The 25,611-nt window shown below is 37.3% G+C and overlaps 1 protein-coding gene across 2 annotated transcripts; it reads right to left on the reverse strand.

The window, feature by feature from the left end:
• Positions 1-1,264: 1,264 nt before the first annotated feature.
• On the reverse strand, positions 1,265-25,008 carry KDM1B (lysine (K)-specific demethylase 1B). 2 transcript variants are annotated; one of them, XM_010297011.1, is made up of 20 exons: positions 24,919-25,008; positions 23,939-24,063; positions 22,005-22,094; positions 21,094-21,205; positions 19,479-19,595; positions 18,461-18,499; positions 17,179-17,383; positions 15,891-16,075; positions 14,824-15,000; positions 13,854-13,928; positions 12,307-12,444; positions 10,683-10,854; positions 9,522-9,649; positions 7,943-8,074; positions 7,164-7,238; positions 6,118-6,234; positions 5,109-5,234; positions 3,774-3,896; positions 1,932-2,084; positions 1,265-1,348 (listed from the first exon to the last, which is right to left on the reverse strand). In XM_010297011.1, exons 1-20 carry the CDS (start codon positions 25,006-25,008, stop codon positions 1,265-1,267), a joined length of 2,463 nt encoding a protein of 820 aa, XP_010295313.1. The 2 variants fall into 2 exon arrangements, with proteins under 2 accessions (XP_010295313.1, XP_010295314.1); XM_010297012.1 differs by lacking the exons at positions 9,522-9,649; positions 10,683-10,854; positions 15,891-16,075; positions 17,179-17,383.
• Between the last annotated feature and the right edge of the window lie 603 nt (positions 25,009-25,611).

Raw genomic sequence — 25,611 nt, forward strand, 5'->3', positions numbered from 1 at the left:
GGAAAGAGTTCTAAACATCGGTTTTAATTTTTTTTCATTAATACTGTTTTAGTGGAACAGTATTACAACAGATATCCTGGTTGTGTCTGTCTTATTTCTATTGAAAAATATTTTGTTTTCTTCCCTGTCCCATGGAAAAGGTATTAGATAGATGCTTAGCCCTTACTGAATTACTCCCTCAAGTTGTTTTTAATAATACTTTAATAATAAAAGAAAAAAAAAAACTTCAAGTCAAAGTGCAAGCCACCTTGTTTCAGCCCTTCATAAAAGTGTTAATATTTTTCCTCATTCATCTTCACTTATTTTTTAAATATAAAAGCTGAATGAGCTGTTAGGAACTTAGTCCTTCACCCCCTACTGTGCACTCATTTCAGTAGATAGTTCCTCTACTCAGCCCAAATGAATCTGGAAGTTTGTTTTCAAAATAATCATAGAAATATAGTAATTTTTAAGCTGTCCTGTTTCTACATGAATCAGAAGCACTAAGCAAATCTAAACTTAGCCTATTATTGTAACAAGAATTTCTCTGAGTAATTAGCAGAGAGAATATTTCAAAGTTTTTTAAAAGTAATGTAAAAGTTATTTTTTCAAGTTTTTATTAGCTACAATAACCTTTCTATGATTGCACTGTAAACTGTTCCAGCCGTCTGATTTAAAGGAACAAACTTGATATTCCAAAGCCCACTTAGTAGAGGCTAAGAATATGAAAAATATTATAGAAAAGGTTATTGATTGCAAGTGGAAAGAACGATAGTTGAGTTCCTTCCTACAATAATTCTACAATTTGTCTAGGCTATTCAGACTTTTGGGAGCAAGTTTGAACTCCTATGAGCATAATGAACCTGAGAAGCACAGTTAGTGGAAAATTCCCATCATCGTTACTAACTGCCAGCATTTTTAATGCTCTATGTTCTTAGTCTTGTTTTAATCTGACCTTCTGAAATGAAGGTTTACAATAGCATGACTTGAGCCATAGAGAAGAGGACTCTCAACAAAAGTTCCATTAGCAAAGCTGTGGCCAGAGACTCCAATGTCACTCTTGCTAGTAATACCTTAGCTGGAAAAAAACCCCAACAATATGTATCATCAGGGCTTAAAAGGGGTTGAGGGGAGAAAGAGGAAAAGGAAGATGAAGATTTTATCTTCAGGTACCATATACTATTTAAGTACCACTTAGGAAAAAGGCAGCAAATAGGAACCTTGAAGATAGTTTTACCCACAGAAAACAATTAAAAATATATCTATAAACACAACATTTCAGTACTTAAAATGCTGCTATTTTGCTTGCTTCTCGAACCCCACTCAAGTAAGCTCCTGTAACGGTCTGAGGAAAGTGCCTGTTTGTGGCCTGTATTTATAAAAAAAAAAAAGTGAATGGTTTCTAAAACTATTAAAACAGATAGAATTTCAGTTTATAAGGTCAGTTTTGTTTTCCTTAAGCATATACCAAGATTTTTAAAAGCCATGGAAAACTTAGAAGTAATTTAGGAGGAAATATTTAAGGTTTTTAGTAACTTCAAAATTTGCAAGCAAGTCAACTAGCAAAATCGGTAGTCTGTTTTGCCATCTACATTTCAGTGAGGTAAGTTCTATTCCAGTATAGCATGCACCTATATTGTCAGCAGGATGCATTAGTTATGTTACCCCAACAGGAACATAATTTGACTAAAAATACAAGTGGATTTTAGAATCTTGTCCTGTTCTGCACTTAATGGTTACGCAGTTCAGTCCTGACCTGAAATATGTCAGCCTTTCCATGCCCAATAATAATAAGAATAAAGAGGATTCTGTGTCAAAATCAAGAAACATTAGCAGATTTGTGTAACAGAGTATATGCTACCTCTAGATTAATGGTGTTGGTTAGCAAAAGATGATCTCTCATAAGAAATAATTCCCCAGTAACCTTAATCGACAGTAACAGAGATACTTACCTCACCAGCAAAAAAAATTTTTCCTTGTATGTCTTCAGCTATAATGTCATAAGCTTCACCACTGCCCCCTGTTTTTACAAAGCTGTAAGCCATCTGAAGCCAAGGGTCTTTGCTCCATCCAGTAACAAAAAACTTCACTGGGTCAGGAACCTCCTGCATAATCAAAATAAAAGTTATGTACTGCAAAGAAAATCTCATAATTGCATAGCTTTTTCTTAGAAACAGTTTCTTGTAATCTTTAGAGTATGTAGAATTCTTACGATACAGATTTGATCACATTCCAGAATTAAATTCCAATCTTTATTATACTACTAACCACAAAGATAATTTTGTTTGCTAGACTTGTCTCATGTCTGAAACATCACAGTTGCACTGTTTTCAATACAACGCATCTGGATATTGTAATATACCTAGAAGTACGTACGGAAAAAAAATTCTCCTCAAAACACATATATACTCTTACAAACAGATAAAATACATATATCAACATCATTCAACATATTTGTATGTATAAAGTACTTTTTATCTTGGTATGGCATGATGCTTTGCTACTTCTAGCTTGTTAAATCTCAAAATGTAATTTTCATTTTTAGAGATAATTTTATTCCAGTGAAGAAATAACATTACTTAGATAAAAATCAGAAAATGAGCTGGCTTGAAAACTAGTTTCGAGGAGAAAACAAAAACCAGGAAGTCCTACTAAGCCATGACAGTAACACTGTGTATTCTTTGTCACATTGCAGCATGCAAATTCCGCACAATTCTACCAGAAAGAGCCTGGATGACAGTTGTATGAAGGCTTAGTCAATTACAGCTGTGTCTTACTCTTGAGGGGCTTGTGACAAATAAACAGAAGCACTCTTGGTTGCCTCTTGCACAACAGCTGGTATCAACAAACAGACTATTCCGTTCAGACTAAAGCTCAAGCAATCAAGACAATGGCTAGCCAAGTATGGCAAGTTTCATGGACATCCCAGAAGTAGTTCTGGTACGCCCCTGGAAGCTATCTTGTCTTTGAAAATCCTGCTGCACTGTGGACAGAAGACTGAAATTCACAACTGCTATAAACCACGGAGGCAGACATGAAAATCACTCTTCTAGACTAGAGTGGCTCCAAACCAAAGACCAATTTGCTACCTCTACAGTCTCACGAGATCAAAATAGCAGGTATGTGGATTTACATTGCACATGATTCTGGTAACTGTAAAGCCATTACCAAAAGTATGTTTTCTAGGAAAAGTCAAGCCTTCAGGTGCCAAGATTTTTCCAAGATCGTTAATCCTAACATCTGAACCATTGGTAAAACTGGGGAGATCACCCATGAACATTAACAAAAGCATTCCTTGGGATCTGACTGCTCTAAGTAATTTAACTAAGGCATTACTGTCTGTAAAGCAGAATGCAAATAACATTGCTAAGTGGTAGTCTTCTGCTTGCCCCAGATGTCTCTGATTTTCCTCTTAGTTTTTATGCTAATGATGAGCTGGGGGAAGGAAAAAAGGTAGAAATTTTTATCTAAATTTTTTTTTTTTCCCCACAGTCAGGATGTAAGGCCCTTGATAGATCATTTTGCCTGTACCTCCACCCCAAGGCAGCTCAGGAAGGGTTGTTTCTTATTAGAAGAGTAAGCAATTTGTTTGGTTTGGGGGTGCTGTAATTTCAGTTGCTTTTTACATGTGTTTTTAGTGTATCTCAAAGGAAACATATTCCCTCGAACTGACACAAAAAGAAAAATCGTTGAAAACGCCAAAGGTTTTCTTATACATCATGAAGTAACACAATCGAAAGCTTTATGTCTGTTGGCAAGTTAATTCATCTCTTAATAAAAGAGGCTTCTCTTACCTGCTCCTTAAACAGCTCTCGAAGTACAGTCATACACTGTTGCAGTATTTGTTTATCATCTAAATTCTTAATGGTTGTCACAGCATCTCCTGTGACCACTGACATTAAAATGCTTTGTTTGCCCTAAAACCAAGACATTAACAGATGAGATAATTTTGAAATTATTAGGTTATTAAGTATTTCTTGATGAGTCCCTTTTAATTGGTACTGACAAAGACTTTCAGCTGCAGAGCAGCTTTTGTTATAGAGGAAAGCAAGTTTGATTCCTTAGAATAAAGGGTGCATATTCTACAGTATTTATTCTCAAATTACTAACATCCTCTGATGTCTTGTTCTGCTACCATTCAGAAGTTTCAAAGATGAAGTGGTGACTATAGAATAACACACAGATTCTCAAGTCCTTTCAAGAACCCTCCCTTTTTTGTTTATATACAGCAGTTCTTCTGTTACTAAGCTTTATAGCTAGCAGAGAATAGCTATCAAGCAAATTTAAGAATTGTCTCTGGACAGCACCAGCACACTGAACCTCACGTTGAACAAGCTAAAAAGTATTGAAGAGAAAACTTTTAAGGAAAGTCATATACAGGTACAGATAGTATAGTAACAGAGCACAATCTTCACAGGATGGTTTCCTTTTGGAGTAAGCCACAAGATTACAAAATGGCCTTTTCATTGCTGCCAAGTAGTAAGTAGCAACTGTTGTAAGAGCATGAAAAGGTAAGATATGAATATAATGTATATTCATGTATACAATGATACATGTATCATTGTACACATGAATACAACGTACTTGTAACTGGTGGGGAAGACAAACATTATGTCAATGCACTAGTTTCAATTCAAGAGTTTGGGACTGACCCTACAGACCTCAAGTTTCATACAAAACCTAGTGTTTGTCTTTTCTTCTGCCATTCCACATAGTTATTCAGGCTAGTGCAAGCCATTAAGTGTAAATAAGCCAGCATGATCTTTTTAACAGGATTTTTAGCTGATTTAAATAAGAGAACAGAAGTCCTAAACTGGAAGTGACTAGTAGGCTTTTTTCCCCCCATATTAGTATATCTATAGTTAGGTATTACAGACTTGTTTTCAGGAAAGCTTTGAGAATAAAAGCAGTAATTGCTTGTGTATTATTTTGTGTCCAAACATAGGAAAACATTCCCATTTACTACAATGAAGTGTCAATCAGCTTTTTCTTGATAAATAACACTGCTTCCACTTCTTTTAATGGAGGGGGGAGGGAGAAGAAAACTTTCATTTTTCAGTAATTATTGCACCTAGATTTCAAACTCAATTTCTGAAGAGCCAACAGAAAATACAGATAGCATATGATACCTCTGGATCCATGTCATAGAAAACACTAAAGAGCCCACGTTGGCTAGAATTGGGTGGAACATGACCAAAAAAATCAGCTCCTTGAATTTTACTGTCCCAAAATCTATAAGGAAACTGCAAGGCAATCTAGAGAGAGAGAGAGAGAGAGAGAGAGAGAGAGAGAGAGAGAGAGAGAGAGAGAGAGATGGAGTTAAAGCATTTCGTACCACAACATTCGTAACTGGATATGGTATATGTTCTTCTAATTCTTTTTCCCTTTTCCACTCAATTAGAGACAGCTAGTTCTATGAGAGGGTCTCAACAGACAATATTTAGGCCTGTTGTCCAAGGGGGACAGAGAAGGAAATAAAACTGCTCAAATTACAAATGCACAGACAGTATCAAATTCACAATGGAATTCACTACGGAAAATGCTCAAGAAATTCAGCAGAATTTTTACAAACCTAACGTAGAACTTAGTAATCCCCATCCCATGTGTAGGGTTTCTGAATATTTCCTTTAAATTTCCATATTGTTACAGACCTGTTCCTGGCATTACTTCTGTTACTGTTTTGTTCTAAGCACACATCTTACTAGGGATCTTTTCAAGACAGGCTGTCTTTTTGCACTGCGAAAAGGTAGGAGATCTTATGCTGGTCAAGTTCACAACTTTCAGTGTTCTTCTGAAACAGTTAATGTATTTATTAGGTCAAAAGGACCTGGAATAAGCATATTATTAGAATTTTGGAAGATCTAAGACCATCATGAAGGCTTGCTCAAAATCAGGCACAAAATGTTTAAGCTGTGAAGTGATTCTGCAAACAATTTCTTTAAAAACACTGTTTAAGTTGGGAAAGCTAAGAAAAATAAATACATGTAATCCCCAATAGTATCTTGCTTTTCTGGGCTAGTGTATGCAAGCAAAACCAAATGCATAATAAATCCTGAGAAATATGCAGCAAAAGGAACAGGGACAAAGCAATCAATATTTCTATGAAAAGAAAGCAAAAAGTAATCTGAAATTACTTACCTTCTCAATGACTCCTGCTCCCAAACTATTAATGGCCTTAATTTTTTTTTCTGACAGTGGAGGATTAAACTGAATGGCATTTTTCTGAAGAAGGGACAGCGGTACAGTCACTAATACCTGAAAGAAATAATTACAATCACAACAGCAGCAAAAGCTGAATACTGCACTTAAGACTCATAGCATCCTCTTAACGATCTTGGATTATCTTTGTAGGATGCAGCATAATACTCACCAGACATATCTAGATTAGTGTCTGGTTTTACTGCCCATTAACGGGAAACACATGCCTTACATTCAGGTGAGAACAGATCCTGCAGTTGACTGATTTTTAAGTTGTAGTCTGTTAAATTGCTGGTATCAGTGGCTAACCATGCTACTAATTTTAATAGCTCCCATAAATTATAGTCAATGGCTCTCAGATTAACAAAACTGTCTTTTTGAAAGAGGAGAAGATGGTCATTGTTTTGGTTTGTTTTTTTCTTCCTTCACAGCTCCCTCCTCTTTAAAATATGCTCACTAATGCTCTTGATGTCAATCTAATCTCAATCAAGTTTATGTACCAATTTAAAAATTTCTAAAAGCTGAATTACGCAGCATGAAGCAGGTGGGGATACAGGGAGTAAGGGAGACTGAGAAATATGGGTTGTCCAAGTCCTGCATACCAAAAGGGAAAAACTTTAGCAGGGCAGATTCACATGCTAAATGGCGTAAAGCTGAGCAGGGAGTGGAACCAGAAAACATAACTCTCACTTCAAAGGCTAGAGATATGAAAATCTATTTGCTTCACATTTTTAGTACTACCTTTATAGTGCTTAGTTCTTCAAATCAACTAGTACTCAAAACTCAAGTGTGCTCAATGAAAAATAGGCTCTAGGACATCCAAATATGGGTCACTAGAATATATGAGTTTTCACCTCTGAGTGGGGAGGAATTGGACTAAATTCCCTTCTGAGGGAAAAAACACAGACAGACAAAAAGGACATGTACTGTGGTCAATATTGTTCTTGCATTCCCCAAAATCCTTAATCTTGAAGCATATTTGGTACCTTTTGTGTTGTCCACACTGTTCCATCTGCAGTAGTGACCTGTACTTCTTCTCCAGAATAGTCAATACTCTGTACCTATTGAAAGACAAATTGAAGATTATACTACAAAATCTACACATGCAGTGCAAATTCAGACAAGAATAGCTAATATAGCACCAGTCTGCAAAATAGAAATTGAAGAACACAAATTTCTGGAGAAATATTGAAAGAAAAAAATAGCCTCTATGGAAGCTGAAAGAGAAAAATCATAATGATTCTAACACACAAGCTTATGATATCAAAATATTTAAGTACGCATAGTCCTCAAAGAGGATTTCCAGAAATGGTACAGAATGTTCATTACTAGAGAAAGCAAGCTTGCCAACACAAAAGAAGGCAAATAAGAGTCTTTTTTTAAAATTCAAGTTAGTTAAAGAAATGGATTTTTTTTAGTATACACCTGTGAACACTGCATTCATCAAATACTATGATTACATTTGTTATGAATCCTAAATTTCTATTTTCTGCATCCTAGGATGCAGAAATACAGCTATGTTTTCAGTATCACAGATTTAATAAGAATAGAGTTAATCAATACTAATGGCAATGTCAATAATTTAATTTCTGATCAGTCAGAAACTTAACAAAAAAAAAGCAGCTGGAATTGTCCTCTCTTTTCTTAAAGACAAGTCAAAATAATCTCAGGTACAGATTAGCATGGTCCAGAAGAATACACAGGTATGATTGAGATTGCTGTGAAGCACTAAGACAGGCACTGCATCAACATTTTCCAGACTCACTGGGAAATTCAGCCGGATGTCCAACCCTTCTGCCAATTTATCAATCACAGTAGAATATCCCACAGTTAGAAGAGTGTGATCTCCAGCAAACTGGGCAAAAAATTCATTGTGGTCCCATGAGCGTGCAGATACCTGTGGACAGAACATAACTAGATGTCTCTACTGGTGAGGTAACATGGGTACTAGCAAAAGTCACACAGTTTAGAAGAAGCCACCCTAACTCCCTTCACAACCGGAGGAAAAAAGTGTATCACCAGAACATATGGCAACACTGACAAAAGCAAACGGCTTATTTACCTAAGGCCACTATACAACATATGAATTGCTGGATTATGAAGTGTCATAATATGGGTTGGTCACTAGTAGGTAATTTATAGTTCTGCTTGGTAGAGACAACAAGGAAAGTAGTACAAAAATTCAGGTGGATTGCAGTGTATTTATCTCAGTTTTCTGTCTCTAGCAAAGAAACCAGATTTTACAGCCTTAAGACTTCGAAGAAAAATGGAAATATTTTGTTTCCCAATATGAAGGGGAAAATAAGATACAAAAAACTCTCAGCAGAATTTTTCTGTCATTTTGGATGTTCTTCCATGATATCTTTCCTTGACCTTCTCTCCCGACCCATGCAAACTCCTAGTACAATAGCAGTATTTGCACTAAGCGATCACTATTTAGCAATGAAAAATCTAAAGCAATTCTCAAACTGCTATTCACATGCCAATTCCTATCACTGCAGTTGCATTTACTTCATATTTTGATTTTCACTTGAAGGTAGATAGATTTTAACATCTTTCTTATTTCCCCTGTGTCCTTGTGAAGTGTGAAAACTTGACATATCAAATATTTTCCATTAACTGCCCTGGTATAGCATTGCCTTGCAGATTTTTCTGTTCTTATGTGCTTCTCAGTTCAGATCAGATGTGTGCATCTGCACATATCAATCAGCTGTCCCACTACCATAGTACAATGGACCCTAAACATCTTTAATCCAATCAACAGGACTGAGTAAATAATGCACTGCAAACAACATCATACTTTGATATTTCCTGAACCTGCTTGGTTAAAACTGAAGTCGCGAGGAAATCCAAGTATCACATAGTCAACAGAATACCTAGGAGTGGTGAACTGGGGCCCACCGTCAGGGTGTTGGAACACTTCAGAAGTTAAATGCATTTATTCTCAAGATACCTAGCAAGGTAGAGAAATACCTCAGTTTTTAAACACAGAACTGAGAAGCAGAAGTCACACACAACATCTGAGGAAGAGTAACTCTCCTGTGAATCCTACCACCCAGCATCTCAGCAAAACACCCTACTCCACTGCACCATCTACTCTCAACTTCTACATTAAAGAGGATCTCACTGGAAGCATGTCATTAATTCCCATCAGATTACCTAAGGCAGTGCTGGAATCTGTGTCTCAATGCTTTTAAAGAGCAGGTTAGGGATACAGGAACAGTTTAGGGATAGCTGATTCTTCCTTTGGGGCCATGGGATGGATCAGATGACTTCTCAATGTTACTTCCAACCCTATTTTCTATGAAGCTCAACCGCTTCAGAACACAGCTGTCAAAACCCACCTGAGAGAGATTGCTGCCACAGGCATACTCCAAATTACTGAGATGGAACTGTAGTACTTTTTCTTCCAGCTCACTGAACTGGATACCAGACTCCTGAATAAAGGCTTTATAGATCTCTTGTATTTTTTCTGTGAAAGAACATGTTTAAAATAAGAATATATCATGATTGTCAGAAGTCTTACTGCATTGCAATATGCTATTCTCTGGATCACGAGATTTTCCAGCTTATTGCTAAATTGCACTAAGATGTTTTTCTTCTCCTAGAAAAAAACTTTAGATCTTTATGGTGATGAAATACAACTTTGTTGTTTAATCATAGATTTCTCTAGTAAAATCATCTTCTTCAAAAAGAAACATACATAGCTTCAGGAAAAAAAGAGGTTAAAATGATTTAAAAGAAAAGAAAAAGCAGCACCCTGTGCAACAGCACAGCTGGGTTCGCCAACCAAGACAGGGGAGAAATTAATTGTTTAGCTACCATCAGTATACAGTTGAAGTTACTTCAAGGAAAATACACTTTAAGATAGTGGAGAATTATTGCAAATAAATCCTGCTTAATTTTTACAAAACCAAAAAAGCCAAAAAAATTGATGGAGAGTTTGCAGAGGACATAAGAGTTGCTAATTCTGTCTTATGCTGAAAAGATTTAGGAGGCAGACATTTCTGAGGAAGTTTATTTTTTCTTCTTGAATGTGCTTGCATGCTGTAAGTGTGGTGGGAGGTGTTACCAATGGAGATGGGACTATTCTTGCCAGCAGAAGGCTTTGATTTAGGCTCTTTTTTAGACAGATTAGTCAAAAACTGTAAGAGTTATGGCTAGCTATGGCATCCTTCAGCAAGAAGCAAGTCTTTTGAACTGCTAGTGCCACTAGTTATACTGAAAACGCTACCTCATGAAAACAAGATACTACATCAGAAGTCACACAGTGTTACAAAAACCTTCAAATTAGGCTTCCTTAAAAGTTACAAGTCACATTTTGGTCTGTGTATGTACAATAGTCAATCTCCCTTTGTCCTTCTGAGAGCCAGGTTATAATTTTTGCATTTAAGGTCAGACGTACAGCCATACACTTCTAAAAATGTCTGATGTAAAAGCCAATTTAATATCCAACTCTATGAACACAGCCAACACCTTCACTTCGTAATACATCTCCCACTTACCACCAAGAGGAACATCTTGATGTTGGGTTTTGTCTTTTCTCCACTCAGAGACGACATCTAGGATGGCATTGAAATGAAAGTCCATACGTTTATCAATAGTGGGATCTGTTATCCTTCCACCTTCCTGGATCAAGTCACATTTCTCCCCTAGTTTGTGCATTTTAATGCCAAGCTTAAGAAAAAGACATTTTATTGCTTTTTAAGTATGGAAAAACTACAGTGCCTAGCCTGCTCAAAGTTGTTTAAAGTAAGGTGAATCACTCAGATTTATGTGATGCCACTCAAAAAACATCCATGACTAAATAATTAGTCAGATTAACTCAAACTCTTGTTCTCCTGAAAGTGGAATACCAACAATCCTTCTATCCAATACTTGTCCACAAAGTGTTTTTCCCCACTCTTCCATCCTTTATCGGGGAGTGTCCAAAACCTCATCTCCCAACTGTCCTATCAGGTCAGGGGCTAGTACAGAGATGTTGGGTCTGGTAATCAAACACAATGAACCAGTTTTCTTCATTTCTAGTTCACCTTATTCTCTAAATCACCATGAAAATCAGTTACTTTCTACAACTTTCTGGTGCCAGATGCCCAAACAGTTCCCTGCATTCAGGAATTGACGGGATGTTGCTTGCCAGTTTCATTTGGAATTAAACCTAGTATCTTGCTCTCCCTGTCCAACTTCCATCAAACACACAACAGAGCTAAGTCAGAATAAATATGTTTTTACATTCTACAGAGTTGGTCTACAGAAAATAGCACAAACATAGTTCTAACTTCTTCCTAGGGCCTTGTTACTTAGGGTGCGCTCCAGTGTTTTTCACATATCCTCACATCTACCTAGGGTGTTGGTCACCACTGCAGATCTCAAGGTACAGTTGTACTTTGAATGAAAGATGACAGCAAGTGACCACAAAGCGATGGGCACCCAGTGTGTATTCAGAAGTCATTGCTCTTCATCTCATAACTAAACCATGATTTTTTTAATTTTTTTTTTTAAAGTTTTCTTCACGGCACTATACAGCACTAAACAGTTAAAACAGCTTGGGCTGGGTTTGCATGCCTCTCTGAACAAAATCCATATTCAAGTTTCACTCTGAATTCCACTTCTGCCTGAAAAAAACCCAAACCAAATCAACCAAAAAAAAAAAAAATTCTGAACTGCAGTGTATTTGCATCAATAGTTGTTAAACATATTCATCTTAACTTGTGCAGAATTGAACTAGAAATACAGAGGCTGAGCAAAGGCAAGTCCATGACAAAACTATGTATTACAACAACATAGCAATAGCCTCCCACAATAAAGCCTTTCTCAGCTCTGAGGTAGTCTGCCGGGGACCTTTTACATTACTGTCTCCAGAAAAAGCCAAAAAAGTGGTTTCTTCTGGTTCTGAAGTTGGAGCCTCCTTCTTTTTCTTTACGTAATGTGCCTGAAACCATTCTATAGCCCTTCTCTGTCCCCAGCTGTTATCAAAGATAGAATAGCAACACAGAGTTTACTTGCAATGCAGAACAGAGTTTTAATCATGTCATGAAAAAGGACTCCCACCCTTACCCAGCCACCAAAACCTGGCTTAAACAACAATTTTTCACTAGTGATAATGCATGACCACTGCAGGGAACCCACTTGCTCACACATTAGTGCCACTGGGTTGTTGACACATCCATTGACGATTTGTGCACCTCTTCCAACAGTGACTCCTTTGAATGTCTTATCGTCCCACACTCGGCCACCAATTCTGTCTTTAGCTTCTAAGATGATGACCTGTGACACAATGCAGCTTAGTAAATTGTAAGATTTGATTGTATTAAACATATCTGTTCAACTCCAGAGCAAATGTGAAAACAAAACACAGAAAAACCCCAAGCAATCCAGCAATGCTAACAATCGTAACATTTTATATTTGTTTGTGGATATCGTTCATTTATGCAATTAAATTTTATTTTAAAGGTTACCCTTTGAGATATACATATATAAAATAACTATTACTTTAAGAAAAACCCTAACAAAAATAAGCCTTCTTTTTAAAAACACTAAAGACCTATTCAAGAAGTCTCAAAATTGAAGTTTAAGGCATGCTACAGGCTATTAAAGACAATGATCCAGGTGCAGTGTCCATCTGAGAAAGTCCATACACCTTTTGGAGAAATTTATTCCTGGGATATTCCAAGAAAACCCCATTCTCATGTATTTCCACCACTCATACATACCTCCTTAGCATCCGCTATTTGTCACAGACAGACACAGGATACTGGACTAGATGGATGTCTGACTGAGTATGTTTACCCTTAGTTACTTGTATTATCTTTTTATTTTCAGAGAAAGTCTTTTTTAGAGAAACTCCATCTCTCCATAACAGTAGAAAGCAACAGTGTGTGTATATATAAAAAAATATATAATACGTTTTATATATTTTTTTTAAAAAAGGTCCTGCCAGTTGATATTTATGTATTTTACTGCAGGACAGCTTTCTGCAGGACAGCTTTCCACAGGACTTGATAGACAAAAAGGCTGCACTGCAATTTGGTATTTAGCAACCAAAGAATAAATTAATGGGGCTATAGGATTCAGGGTTTCATAGACATATATACATATATGAACATATAAATACATAAATCCGGAAAGTCAGATGCTCATTCATTTCCTTAAATATCAAGCCTGGCAAACACTTCATGTGTAGAGTCCCACATAAGTCTTTTCATAAGAATATTCTGGATGTGTAAAGTCAACATGTAAATATTGTGAGATCAAACTATCAATGACAAATATGAGGGAAAAGGTAAATACAAGTGATTTGCTTGTTTTTAATAAGCAACAAGTAAGTAAAGTGCACAAATGAGAGAAAATTTCACCTCATTTAAACGGCCATCATCATCTACAGTCCCATTATTTGGATATAGATATTCATGTTTCCCCTATCTTCTCAACCCAAATGTATGTAAAATATTCACTGCATGCTTTGTTGAATTTTAGATATAAATAAATGCTATTTTTAAACAGCAGATTTATTAAGTAAAAATAAATCTTAATTTATTAAGATTTTACAAGTGAATTAGGATGCCCTATACATAAATGTTTTTAACAAGAATGTAATTTTTTTCATTTTGATGAAGCACACTTTCAAAGCAGAGGAAGTCTTGATTTTTTAAGTAGTGTACTCTCAAGTTTCTTACCTTAATTCCAAAGTTGTGCAGTTGTCTGGCTGCTGCTAATCCTGCTGCACCAGCCCCAACAATGATGGCAGATTTCTAAAAAATAGTAAAAGATTTAAATAGTTAGAACTAAAATAGAAATTATCATTGCACACTTATTTTTCTTCTTGATAAAGTTAAAAATACCTGTAGGTTTCAGAAGTCTAGGCTTTCTTGTCCTCTAAAGTAATCAGTGATAACTTTTCAAGATGATAGTGCATTTAATACAGAGAAAAGATCTATCATAGCTTTGAAAATAGTTACAATTTTAAGGATTTCTCAATTTCTTTTAACTGAAGCAGCTGAAGTTATCAGTCAAGTAACAAAATCTAACTAAAGTTATCAGACAAGAAACACACTTACTTTATAATGATTTCAATCACAGATTGGGTTGACCAGTAAAAACTATTCTGTAAATTAAAAACATACACAAATACACCTTCCAAACATAGATCAACTTAGAATTTCTAGGAGATATTCCACTACAGAGTACATTAATTTGGTAAGTTTCTGTGTGCTGTCAAGCAAATTGCTAGTCATAAATATCTACCCTTTAATCATAGTTCTTGCAAAACAATATGGAATAGGCATTTCCTTACCTATGGAAGTGGAGGTATATTACAAGATTAAGCCATGAGAAGAACCTGAGTGTAACTTTTTTGCACAGTTCCCATCTGTCTGAAAAGCTCAAATCCATAGGACTGAATTTCATAGATTTTAGTGGGAACAAAAACCTTGCTGGGAAGAGTCCCATGTCTGTAGTTTCTATAACCACTGAAGGCAGATGAGAACCATGTGAAAAACGTGCAATGTGTTTGCTTTTAGATTTCGTTTTTACATAAACGGTTGGAATGACAGGTAATGAACAAAAAAAAACAGTGCCAAAAAAAATATGACAGGTGCCATGTAGTTTTATAGCACTAATAACACAGGGATTATTACAGCAACTTACATTGTGGTATTCTTTAGGAAGAAGATACTGGTCAGGACTGACTGATAAGATCCCTGTATTAATTAGCCCTTTCCTTGTCATAAAATAAAGTATCCTCTCCATTTCCTGTACGCAGCGAATACGCACAAGCCCCCGAACAATAATGTGATGGATACATTTTTGAGGGGTAAGAGCCTCCTGCAAAGGAGAAACAAAGAATAGAAAGTGTTGATTTTCTCATATTCCATTTTTACATGTGTTTACATCATATTTAAACTGTAAATCAGATGGTAAAAATTAATCATTAATCAGGCTTCTGAGAGTATTTTAAAAGCAAGTTTTGTGGAAGTTTTTTTGCTAGCCAGCTTTATACAGTTAGGTAAAAATTCATTAAGCTAGATTAACATGGAATAAAAGCAAATGAGTCTACAAGATACTCTTGCGAACTCCATGGTGTGCTCCATTAGTATAGGAATGGTATTGAAATGCATCCTTGATTGCAAAATGAATCTACCTGGTGGCAATGCTCACAATGACATTCCAGTAAAATCCATTCCAGAATGGCATTCCAAATAAAAAATAGATTAATATCCAAAACCTTCAGATAAATACAGACGTCAGTATCTGAAAGCCTCAGTATGTGAAATTCCAGCAATTCCATTGAAGGTTAGCAAAGTAAAAGTAAAAAAACAATCACTTCCCTGTCTAACAGTCATATGAAAAAAACCCATAAAGCAAGCAAAACCACTGTTTAGAAATGTCCAAGCATCTCTTGAAAAGTTAATAGCTGGGCAGACTCAGCAGTGTTTTAATAATTCTAAAACTTTTGTATTTTACTGCAAAAGAAGCTCCCAGACATTAAAACTCAAAAAAAACCCCAAAAAACAAAACCAGACCACCCCACAACCCACAAAACCAAAACACAAAAAAAAAATCAGCCAATCTTAGAATGGATTTTCAAAAGGATGGGAGCAATTTTTTTAGTGCATAAGGAGATGTCTAAGGAGAGAGTCCAATCCCGTTGCTCCACATCCCAAAAAAGTACCTATTATTTGTAAACAAACAAATTAACGACTAGCACCTCTTACCTTGCAGTTTGTGTACCACAGAGCCAAAATCAGGTTTCTCAAAGCCAAGTACATGGTAGGGTCTCGTGAATATTCTGGGAACTCATAGAGCTCATCCAGTTCCATGACATCTGGCCTCACACAAAGTGCTTTCCCACATTCATTGGGCTGATAAAAAGGCTGGAAATACTTGTTCATGCCTGCAACTGAATAGACACACCAAGAACTAGTCATATTCCATCGCATCTTCGTTGTATCCTTTTCCCTCCGAGAAGATCCATTGACCTCACACAGATAAACAAGTAACGAAGCTTTCCAGCCTCTAGCCACCTTCAGAATTATTTCATTTATATTGCTCTCCCCTTTCCTACCCTCTAGGTTGTGCAGTATTAGTTATTGTCCTGCTGCCTGATGGGTACATCTTGGACTTGTCCAAGCCTAAGTTTTGTCAGAGAAACAGTATGGATGCCATGATAAGTCCAACAAGGAACAGGATCTAAACTCAAGTCTAGCATTGCTGCACAGGCTTATGCAGTCCTCTAAACCCCCTTCATCTTCACCTCCCAATACTGCCCAGTCACTAAAAGTAATCATCTTCCACGTGCAGTACTGGTAGCTCTGTGTAATGAAGTTTTCAGTTTGTTAAGCAGATAAATATCTGTTGAATAGATGGAGCAGATTTACTCTCAGCACCTAAGGAGAGCAAAGATGACACAGAAGCTGAACTTTTCTTCAAAGCACTGTCCCTGAGCTCGTATTGAGGTATATCAATAAGGATGAGTATGGGAATCCTGAACTACCTTTCTCAATACCTGACCTATTCTGCCAATCCACACTCCCAGGCTGTCAGTTTCAGAACTGTCATTAGCAAAAAATTAACCTAAACGGAATCCAAGTGCCTTAAGAAATCAAATCCTTTTCTCTAAAGCCCCAAAGATCCACAATATCAAAACTAGCAGAATCATGTTTTGTTTTGATAAATCTTCATTTCCTTAAGAATGCAAACAAACTTTAAGTACCTGCATGTTAATTTCCCATTTCTGTAAACGAATGACAAGTGGTAAACAAAAAGCCTATGCAGTCTGTGCTTAGTCCCTAAGAAATGCCATACGAAATGCATTACCTTCATCTTACAAACGAGTAAATTGCATCAAAGAAGTACAGAGGCAGTCACACAGAGAGTGTGTATTAGTGCTGAGAACAGAACGAGTATTTCTGAATCAGGAGCATTATGTGCCTTATAAACTCAGTTATAAGACATAATTTATTACACCTATTTAAGCGACAGAGCCCTGCAGATGGCCCTTACCAGTCAAATTAGGCACGCTCTTTAAGTGCTCTAACTTCACAAGGTTGGATTCACCAGGTAACCGATTAGTGCTGGTACAGGATGGACTCATGCCCACGCAGTCTGGATAATATGCAGCTAGAAAGGGAGCTGCCACACTGTCTTTCAGCAAAGGAGGGAGTATGAGCATGGAGTACCACCAATGGTCTGAAACTTCAGCCACTCTCTGGCCAAGCGGAGAAGTGAAGGAAAGAGGGGAGAAGAGAACACGTCAGTACTTTGAAAACGTTGGAAAATGAACCAATTCCCCCCCTCCCTCCAAAACTGAGACCAAAAAGCACTAGAAGTACCAAATTGAATTGCAAGTCATGAAGACATTTTCTCTCCCTCTTTCCCCTTCCTCAGCCTGACACAGAAAACCTGTAGCATTAATCTTTTCCTCTGAAATGGAGCTGAAACTTCACAAACTCCACGCCCACGTGGAAAGCAAACAGATGAGACGTGCCATAACAACACATCTATGCCTTATCAGGCCCTTTATAAAACATTTCCAGTTGTTTACACATCCAGAAATCTGAACTTAGAAAAAGCCTACACTAACCAAGCAATTTAATTTAGATTCTGCTATGCCCATGAAAGACCTTCTAAAGCCCTAACAAACGCTAATGATTCAGCCTTAATTTACAAATCAAATATGCATTAAGGAAACAAAAACACAAAGCTTCTACAAGAGTCAACAGTAAGCTTGAACATGTTTCCTGGGATAGAGGTACCTCAGGTACACTTGTCAACATTGGGTCACTGAACATCAGATCATACTAAATCGGAAATGCAGGGTTACATGATCATAAACCCGTTGCAACACCAATGTACATCAAAGTCTAGTTTTGCATTATGAGGGAGAGGAAAGAGAAAACATGTTTTGATGTTCTCTTGCAGTCTTCAAAAAGAGGAGACTAGCTTGATTAAAGATAGAAACCATCTGAAAGACAAGGAAATTTTAGGATGGGGAATTTTATTTGAACGCTGGCAACTGAATACTGTTTTGCCTGATCAAAATTAAGAATTAGGAGTAAACCTTGAATCACAGGCCACAATTTTGGTATGGTAAGGGAAAAGAGGAAAAAGATGAGAAAGTTGAAGGCCCTAGGCTCCGTTGTAAATAGTGTCTGACAGTTTCCTGAGCAAAATGCATGAATACTGCCATAATTGTCCAAAGGACCAAGAAAAGGAAAGAAATATGCCGTGCTTTAAGATTGCTTTCATATTCTAGGACAAATGAGGAGGAACAGCCACTACTCACCAAGTCCTCAGGCATGGAGCACTGGTCTGAGCCTTCAGTCTGAAAGAAAAGTGAATGGTATCAGAGCTATTAAGCTGTACAACAAAAAGTAAATATAAAACAAAGTAATGTGGCCACGGCATAGTTCTTTAAATTTAAAAAAATGTATCAGTGTTAGCTTTCTCTAGCAGAGATTATTATGTTAGTAAAAATAAATGAGAAATGCATAGCTAAAAATACAACACACCATAAAGCCAAAACACCCGAGAAAATGTTTCTCATTTGTTAAATTAAATAGTTTCTACTGGTCAGACATTAAAATATACACTTTATTCCATGAAATTTAGTGGAATGCTGAAACAAACAAATGGGGAGAAAAAAGAGAAAAAGAATTTTATAGAAAAATTCTGGAAAGATTCCACATTTTCCAGAGAGTCTCTTCCAGTCTAGACTATGAAAAAAGTTTCTCATTTATTTTAAGAGAATCTTTATCATGAAGTTTCAAGATGAAATGCTGACCCTTCTGATTTTCATGTGGTCAGTATTTTAATGTTATAAACTATATAGATTCTATGGCACTATAAGGACCCTCCAAATTTCAGGAGTTATCTTCATGCCAAAGCTGAAAGTCTTCATGTAAAGCCCCATGACAAACTTGACAGAAATTAATAAAAGCCCATTGAGCTTTTCAGATACTTTCCTCAATAATGAAGCATCGGCAAACAAAACCAAAATAAACATTTTGGTGGATGTCTATTTTGTATATCCTGATAAATCTTTCCATAGCTTTAGAATGAAGGATTTTACAATTGATTGTGCAGAGAAAGAGTATTCCAGATACTTCTTTCTTGATGTTTCCACTCAGGAAACAGAAAGGGTAAACAGCATGTAGGCCTGTCACCATGCAGCTCTCCAGGCCATCAGACAATCATTTTGGCATTAGAAACTTTAAGCAGCAAACAAGAAGAAATTAGTGTCTGCAAACAAGAAATACCACCTTGTTGTTAGCTTCAATATGAGCAAAAATCTCCAGTGTTACCTTGGTGGAATTGTTCAGTTTCATACCACATCTGTAGGTTTTTGCTATTTGTGGTGTCAGCTGGATTTCCTTTGTCAGCTGACGCCATTTACCACAATCTGGCTTTGTGCACTGCACCTACAAGTCAAAAAACAAACATGTTTTTACTTGTTGCTGTCTGATTACAGATAAGATTAATGAAGCATAACTAACCGATTAGAAAGAAGGGAGATGTGAGGAAGTTGTCAAATATAATTGTTGAACTTGTTCTCATGTAATCCTCAGGTCATAATACATTCGGTATACAGAAACCTTGTGCCCATCTCCTCTAAGACTGAATTTCTCCACAGAACCTAACTCCAAAATGAATTCAACACCCAGCTGAATTACCCACTATGGTCTTCAGTGGGTTTTGCAAGCATTACTGCAAAAACACATTGTTCACCGCCTCAAAAACAATAACAACAAAAACCCAGCACCAACAAACTTCTTTCCATTCCAGTCTCTCTTCTTCTGCTCTCTTTAATAGGGAAATACAAAATCTGTTTTGGAAGTCTTTCACACTCATGATTTCCTATAGCTGGCACGGTCCCTTTTCCCCGCCAAGTCTTACTCTACCTGAATATCGCACATCTTCATGCGTTTGCCAATGACACCAAGCTAAGTGGTGTGGTTGGTACTGTAGAGAGAAGGTATGCCATCCAGAGGGACCTTGACAGGCTTGAGAGATGGGCTCATGTGAACCTCATGAAGTTCAACAAGGCTGGATATGCAGCCCAGAAAGCCAACAGTATCCTGGGCTGCGTATCAGAAGAATCATGACCAGCAGGTCAAGGAAGGCGATTCTCCCCCTCTACTCTGCTCTCATGAGACTCCGCCTGGAATATTGCATTCAGCTCTGGGACCCTCAACATAAGAAGGACACGGACCTGTTGGAGAGAGTCCAGAGAAGGGCCATGAAGGTGATCAGAGGGCTGGAGCACCTCCCGTATGAGGACAGGCTGAGAGAGTTGGGGTTATTCAGCCTGGAGAAGAAAAGGCTCCTGGGAGACCTTATAGCAGCCTTCCAGTACCTGAAGGGGGCCTACAAGAAAGCTGGAGAAGGACTTTTTACAAGGGCATGTAGCGATAGGACAAGGGGTAATGGCTTTAAACTGAAAGAGGGTAGATTTAGACTAGATGTAAGGAAGACATTCTTCACTATGAGGGTGGTGAGGACCTGGAACAGGCTTACTCAGAGAAGTTGTGCATGTCCCATCCCTGGAAGTGTTCGAGGACAGTCTGATGGGGCTTTGAGCAACCTGGTCTAGTGGAAGGTGTCCCTGGCCATGGCAGGGGAGTTGGAGCTAAATGATCTTTAAGGTCCCTTCCAACCCAAACCATTCTGTGATTCTATGATCTTAGCTCCCACTTCGCTAAAAGCAACAGAAGGTTGTTCTTTGTGGGGTATGGAGAAGGTCTCCAACAATGGAGAAGCTGATCAAAATTATTATCTTCAGCTTTTCCACAGTCCCCTAATACTAGAAAACCTGCACAAAACTCAGCTGACTTGCTGCTTGAACATACAGTATGAGAAACTCACATCAGAACATCACATTGAAATATACCCTATTAAATAAATCACCTTCCATCTTACCCAGTAAGGAAGTTGTTGATCAGCCATGAAGGCTTTTGGACTTGGCTCACTTTTACCATTACTTGTCCAAATCCTTTTCCAGGCAGTGTATTTCTCATAACCATCCTTATGGCTAAGAAGAAAGAGAAAAAAAAGCAGCAAGCAGTCAGAAAATTGAATATCTAGTTCATTTCAAGCAACAGCAGTTATTCTAAAATTAAACATTTTATATTACACAAAGAAATGAGGCTGTAGAGTCTCCTATATTTTTCCTATTAGAAAAGGAGAAAGTCGTGGTTCTTACAATAGCATTAAATTGCATCCTGACCCCTGTGTCCTCTTGATCGTGAACACACTCATGATCAAGTATCCAAGGCCTGGACTGAGTCACGGGTACTGCTGAGCACATATGCACGCAAAAGTCTTAGCAGAGCTGGACTCAACTCCCACTCAGATGGGAAGTAGCTTGGAGCTGAAAGCACTCTGTGAGCCTGTCCAGAGTCTTCACAGTCACTGAACCGCAAGAGTTAAATCTGCTCAATTGATTTCATGTTACAGAGAGGCAAGGTCTCCTGAACTCACATTGTAAAGTGAATTTGCCTTATAAAGGAAAATAGATTTACTTAAAACTGTTCTTATAATTTAAAATTTTCTGATGTCGTTTTAAAAAAGACAAAAGCTTCAGAATAACTGTACACTCAAACCAACCCGCCTAAAGTAACCACTTTTGTTCACACTGCTATCTTTAAGTGGATGATTAGTCCCTGCAACACCTGCAGTTTTAGCACCAATATCTAAGCCTCACTTTGAATAAAGCAAGCACAGAGGACAAGCCTTTGTATTACGTTTATGTACATGATGTTTCAACAGTTGTAACATCTGCCAAATTTTAATAAGCACTGAAAAAGCACAACCTTAACTGGCAAAGCTACCTTCGGTAATAGTGGTCAAAGCATTCATTGCAGAAGTGTTCCCCACAGGAAAGATGATACCACCTAGACGTATACCCATTTTTAGCACATCTGTAATGCAGGAGACATAGAAATAGTTTTATGATACATTTAGAAAAAAATCTTTCTATTGACAGTAGCACATTCTAGAATGTGAACAAAGTATTCAGGACAAGCGAGGGCTTTATGCTACATTCATGAAGGCTGGCTTGCACAAGGCACTACAGCCATACAAATAACAATAAGATTTCAATTGTCTCAAACATTTCCAGTTTCCAAACTAAGCAACACCAGATGCAAAGGAGGCAAAATGTACACAATGTGCAGTTTTATAGTTGGTCTGGCTTCCAGCAACCTCCCGCTAACAATGGTCAACTGAGCCTGTCTTTAGTACTCTTTAAGCAGACGTTTCCTGAACATGAAACACCATTTGGTCTTACAGTATGTGCTGCGACACACTGAGTGTTTTGCAAATGTATAAGGCGGCAAAGTCGCTCTCCAAAGGAACTTACAGTTCCTTTACTTCGTTCCTTTTTGCTCTGGTATTAGTGCAGGGGTGGGAGGGATCACTTAAATTGGTATTTTTCTTGTCCATGTGATCAATTGATTCATAAATCCTTACAACATCCCATCCCCATAACAACTGACAAAACTATAAAGGCAAATCTGAACACAAAACAGATGTTGCCTATTTTTTTCACGTGAGTTGGCTGCAATTTTAACCCAATGACAGAAAACCCTGAGGAAGCAGTTACACATTCTGGGCATTTATTCTTTATTACTCTCCGAAAGAAATATCCATTAGCAAGCAAAGATTATATTCATCAAACAAAGCAATTGCTCTTCACTTAGAAAACTCTCTAAACTCAAGGAAATGGTTCAAGATAAATGCACGAGGTAAAAAAGCAGTGACCTAAACTACTAACTGAAATAGCTAGCCATGAAATGATCTCATCTCAAATAAATAACGTTGAAAGTATGTACTTGGGGGGGTAAGGGGGTGTGGAAATTAAAGTATTAAAATAACAATTCAAAAAGATGACTAAGCAGTATCTGCTGTTTCCTAAATAAAAAATGTAGTATCACCAATGCTGATCTCTCAGGTGCTCATTTCCCCTACAAGCCTCTTACGCAACGTGCCAAAACACTTGGCTTTCCTATGATAACATCCCAAATACACTGACCTCCTGCCACCAAAGAGCAATCCACATGGATAACTAAATGAAGCACTGCATTATTTTATATCATTAGAAAATAAATGAAACAAGGAAATTTTGTGTCAATTAACTAGGGAGGGAGGAATGCTATATAATTACAGTCTGTCTACTGCATAATGAGGTCTAATGTGTTGCTCATTATAGATACACCTTGCAGTATAATGCATTCAGTACCACCAGGGTCAGAATGCAAAAGGATTTGTGCAAGTACAGAGAAAGCCAGGAACAACTCAAGAACAAAGAGTTCAAGTAAGTACGACTGTCTCCCAAAATCCAAAATTTCAAAGTCAAAATCTCACCTCGAACTGCAAAGCATTGAAATGAAAGAGTGATAAAGGCTTTCTGCAGTAAATGATGGTTTCATTTTCCTTCTTGAGAGCAAGTTTAGCTTCCTCAGATTACACTAATATGTTCTCAGTTTCACAGAAGCAAGGCATGTTCCAGAAGACACCATTAATAACATAAATAACATATTCTAAAGATATTCTATATCTGAATTAGCAACTTGCACAGTAGAAAGTTATCCACAACACAAGTAACTCGTGACACTTCCCTGGCATCTTAAGACTCACACTGGTACCTTTTGATTCTCCCTCTACATTTAGAAACAAAGGGATTTTTCAGAATATAGTTAGGATTCTAAACTTCATCTGCAAGTTTAGAAAAGTCCATGGAAAATGCAAATAAAAAGAAACAAACCTTTCAGCTGCACTCGCAAAGCAAACGGGACACGTTGCAGTGCATCCAGCTTTTTCACACTTTCTATATTTCTTCTCTGATGCTTCTTCATCATCATCTGCTGCTTCAGCCGCTTTCTTCTTCACCTAATAAAGAATAGCTGAAATCTGACCAGAAATAACACAAATGCATCCTCTACAAAATAGCAGTCAGACAGTTTTGCAGCTTGTGGGTAGCATCAAATGGTTAAAATGGCACTAATGAAAATTTGTGTATCCATTTTGAAATAGCTGCAGCATGAAACAGCTGTTGAAGTAGGTCATTTTTGTCTTAAAAAACAAACAAACAAAAAAACCCCACACACCACCAAAAAAACAAGTAAGACTGGAAATATCATTTAAAGCTAAAATGTCTTGCCTTAGTCTAACTGATGCCATTGAAGAAATTGTAAGCAAAGCTTCCAGTTTAAATCATATTTTAAGCTCCATCACGTTAATGGGTCAAGCCTCATGTGTTCATTCAATTTCTTCAGAAAAAGAAAATCTCTTCTTCACATACTTATCGATATTAAAAAATTAGCAGCAATCTTAGTTGCACCTCAAATAAAATACTAGGGTAGGCTTGGGGCTTTTTTTGGACTCCAGACAAAGCTGTATACCAAATCTCCCTTCTGGGTCTCGAAGGCACTGTGTGTTGTGTTGGTTTAGGCTTCCCTCTGGATGGGCAGACAGCTTTGTCTGGCTGTACAGAAGTCTGTGATTGTACTTTTAACACATCAAGTATTTACAGGTTATGTTCAGCATTTGTCTTTTCTGAATATTGTTCAAAAATGAGACACTGTACCTACTTATTCACAGAACTGACTAATTCTCCCTTTCTCTGGAAAAGTTCTCTAAGTCCTAACTCATCCACAATGAAGCCCACTTTCTTTATTAAATGTCAACAGAAAATAAAAAATACCAGAGTATGAACCCATGTTTTTTTTAAATTATTATAAATACCTGTCTTCCAGAACTCCTCAGAGGAAGGTTGTCTGGAGACTGGTCCGAAGAACATGCCTTTTTTTTCGTTCGTACCCTTCCAGTTGACATTGTATTATTAGATCTGTAAAAGAAGGTAGGCATTAGTTAAGAAAAAAATTTAAATTGCTTGACTTTGCAAGGCTGTCTAATCCCCTGGGCAGTACAGCCACTCATAATACTACTTTTGTCAGAGTTACCTAGGTAAGAATCTGTTTAGCTTGAGTATTAATTCAGGAGGAAAACAAGAATGAGGCATTACAGGAAAGGAACACTACTACTATTTTAAACTAAATTCGGCGTTAAGATTACATCCTTGAGTACATCTTGACGGGCTGTTCCAGATCAGCATACCCTGGATTTCAGTAATCTGATTTGCATTACGTGAAGACCTGGAGTGGAATTTGGGTTGGCAAAGTGAATAGACATCCGCTTATAATGCAAGCACTGAAATACCACTCTGAGTTAACGCTTGTCCTGCTAACTACTGATTTATTCATTGCAAGAGATTTGCACTGTAAAGCACTTTTCCGAACAGCGTACTGAAGAGATGTTTAATACCAGGTGGACAACCAGTTCCAAGACTTGCACACCCTCCTATGAAAGTACAGCAGAATGTAAAGTCTAAACTGCAGCTGCATTGCAATTATAGGTGATCAGAATATTACAAATGCA

This window comes from Phaethon lepturus, unplaced genomic scaffold (assembly GCF_000687285.1).
Source record: "Phaethon lepturus isolate BGI_N335 unplaced genomic scaffold, ASM68728v1 scaffold46891, whole genome shotgun sequence".
Classification (NCBI taxonomy): Eukaryota; Metazoa; Chordata; class Aves; order Phaethontiformes; family Phaethontidae; genus Phaethon; species Phaethon lepturus.

What these genes read in the sequence shown, in the direction of transcription:
- KDM1B (XM_010297011.1), bottom strand. Translation starts at nt 25,008, where the DNA reads ATGTCAACTGGAAGGGTACGAACGAAAAAAAAGGCATGTTCTTCGGAC. An exon ending in TGTGGTACACAAACTGCAAG is followed by an intron (nt 15,001 to 15,890) that starts GTAAGAGGTGCT and finishes TCTCCTTTGCAG; the next exon opens with GAGGCTCTTACCCCTCAAAA. An exon ending in TTCCTAAAGAATACCACAAT is followed by an intron (nt 13,929 to 14,823) that starts GTAAGTTGCTGT and finishes ACTATTTTTTAG; the next exon opens with AAATCTGCCATCATTGTTGG.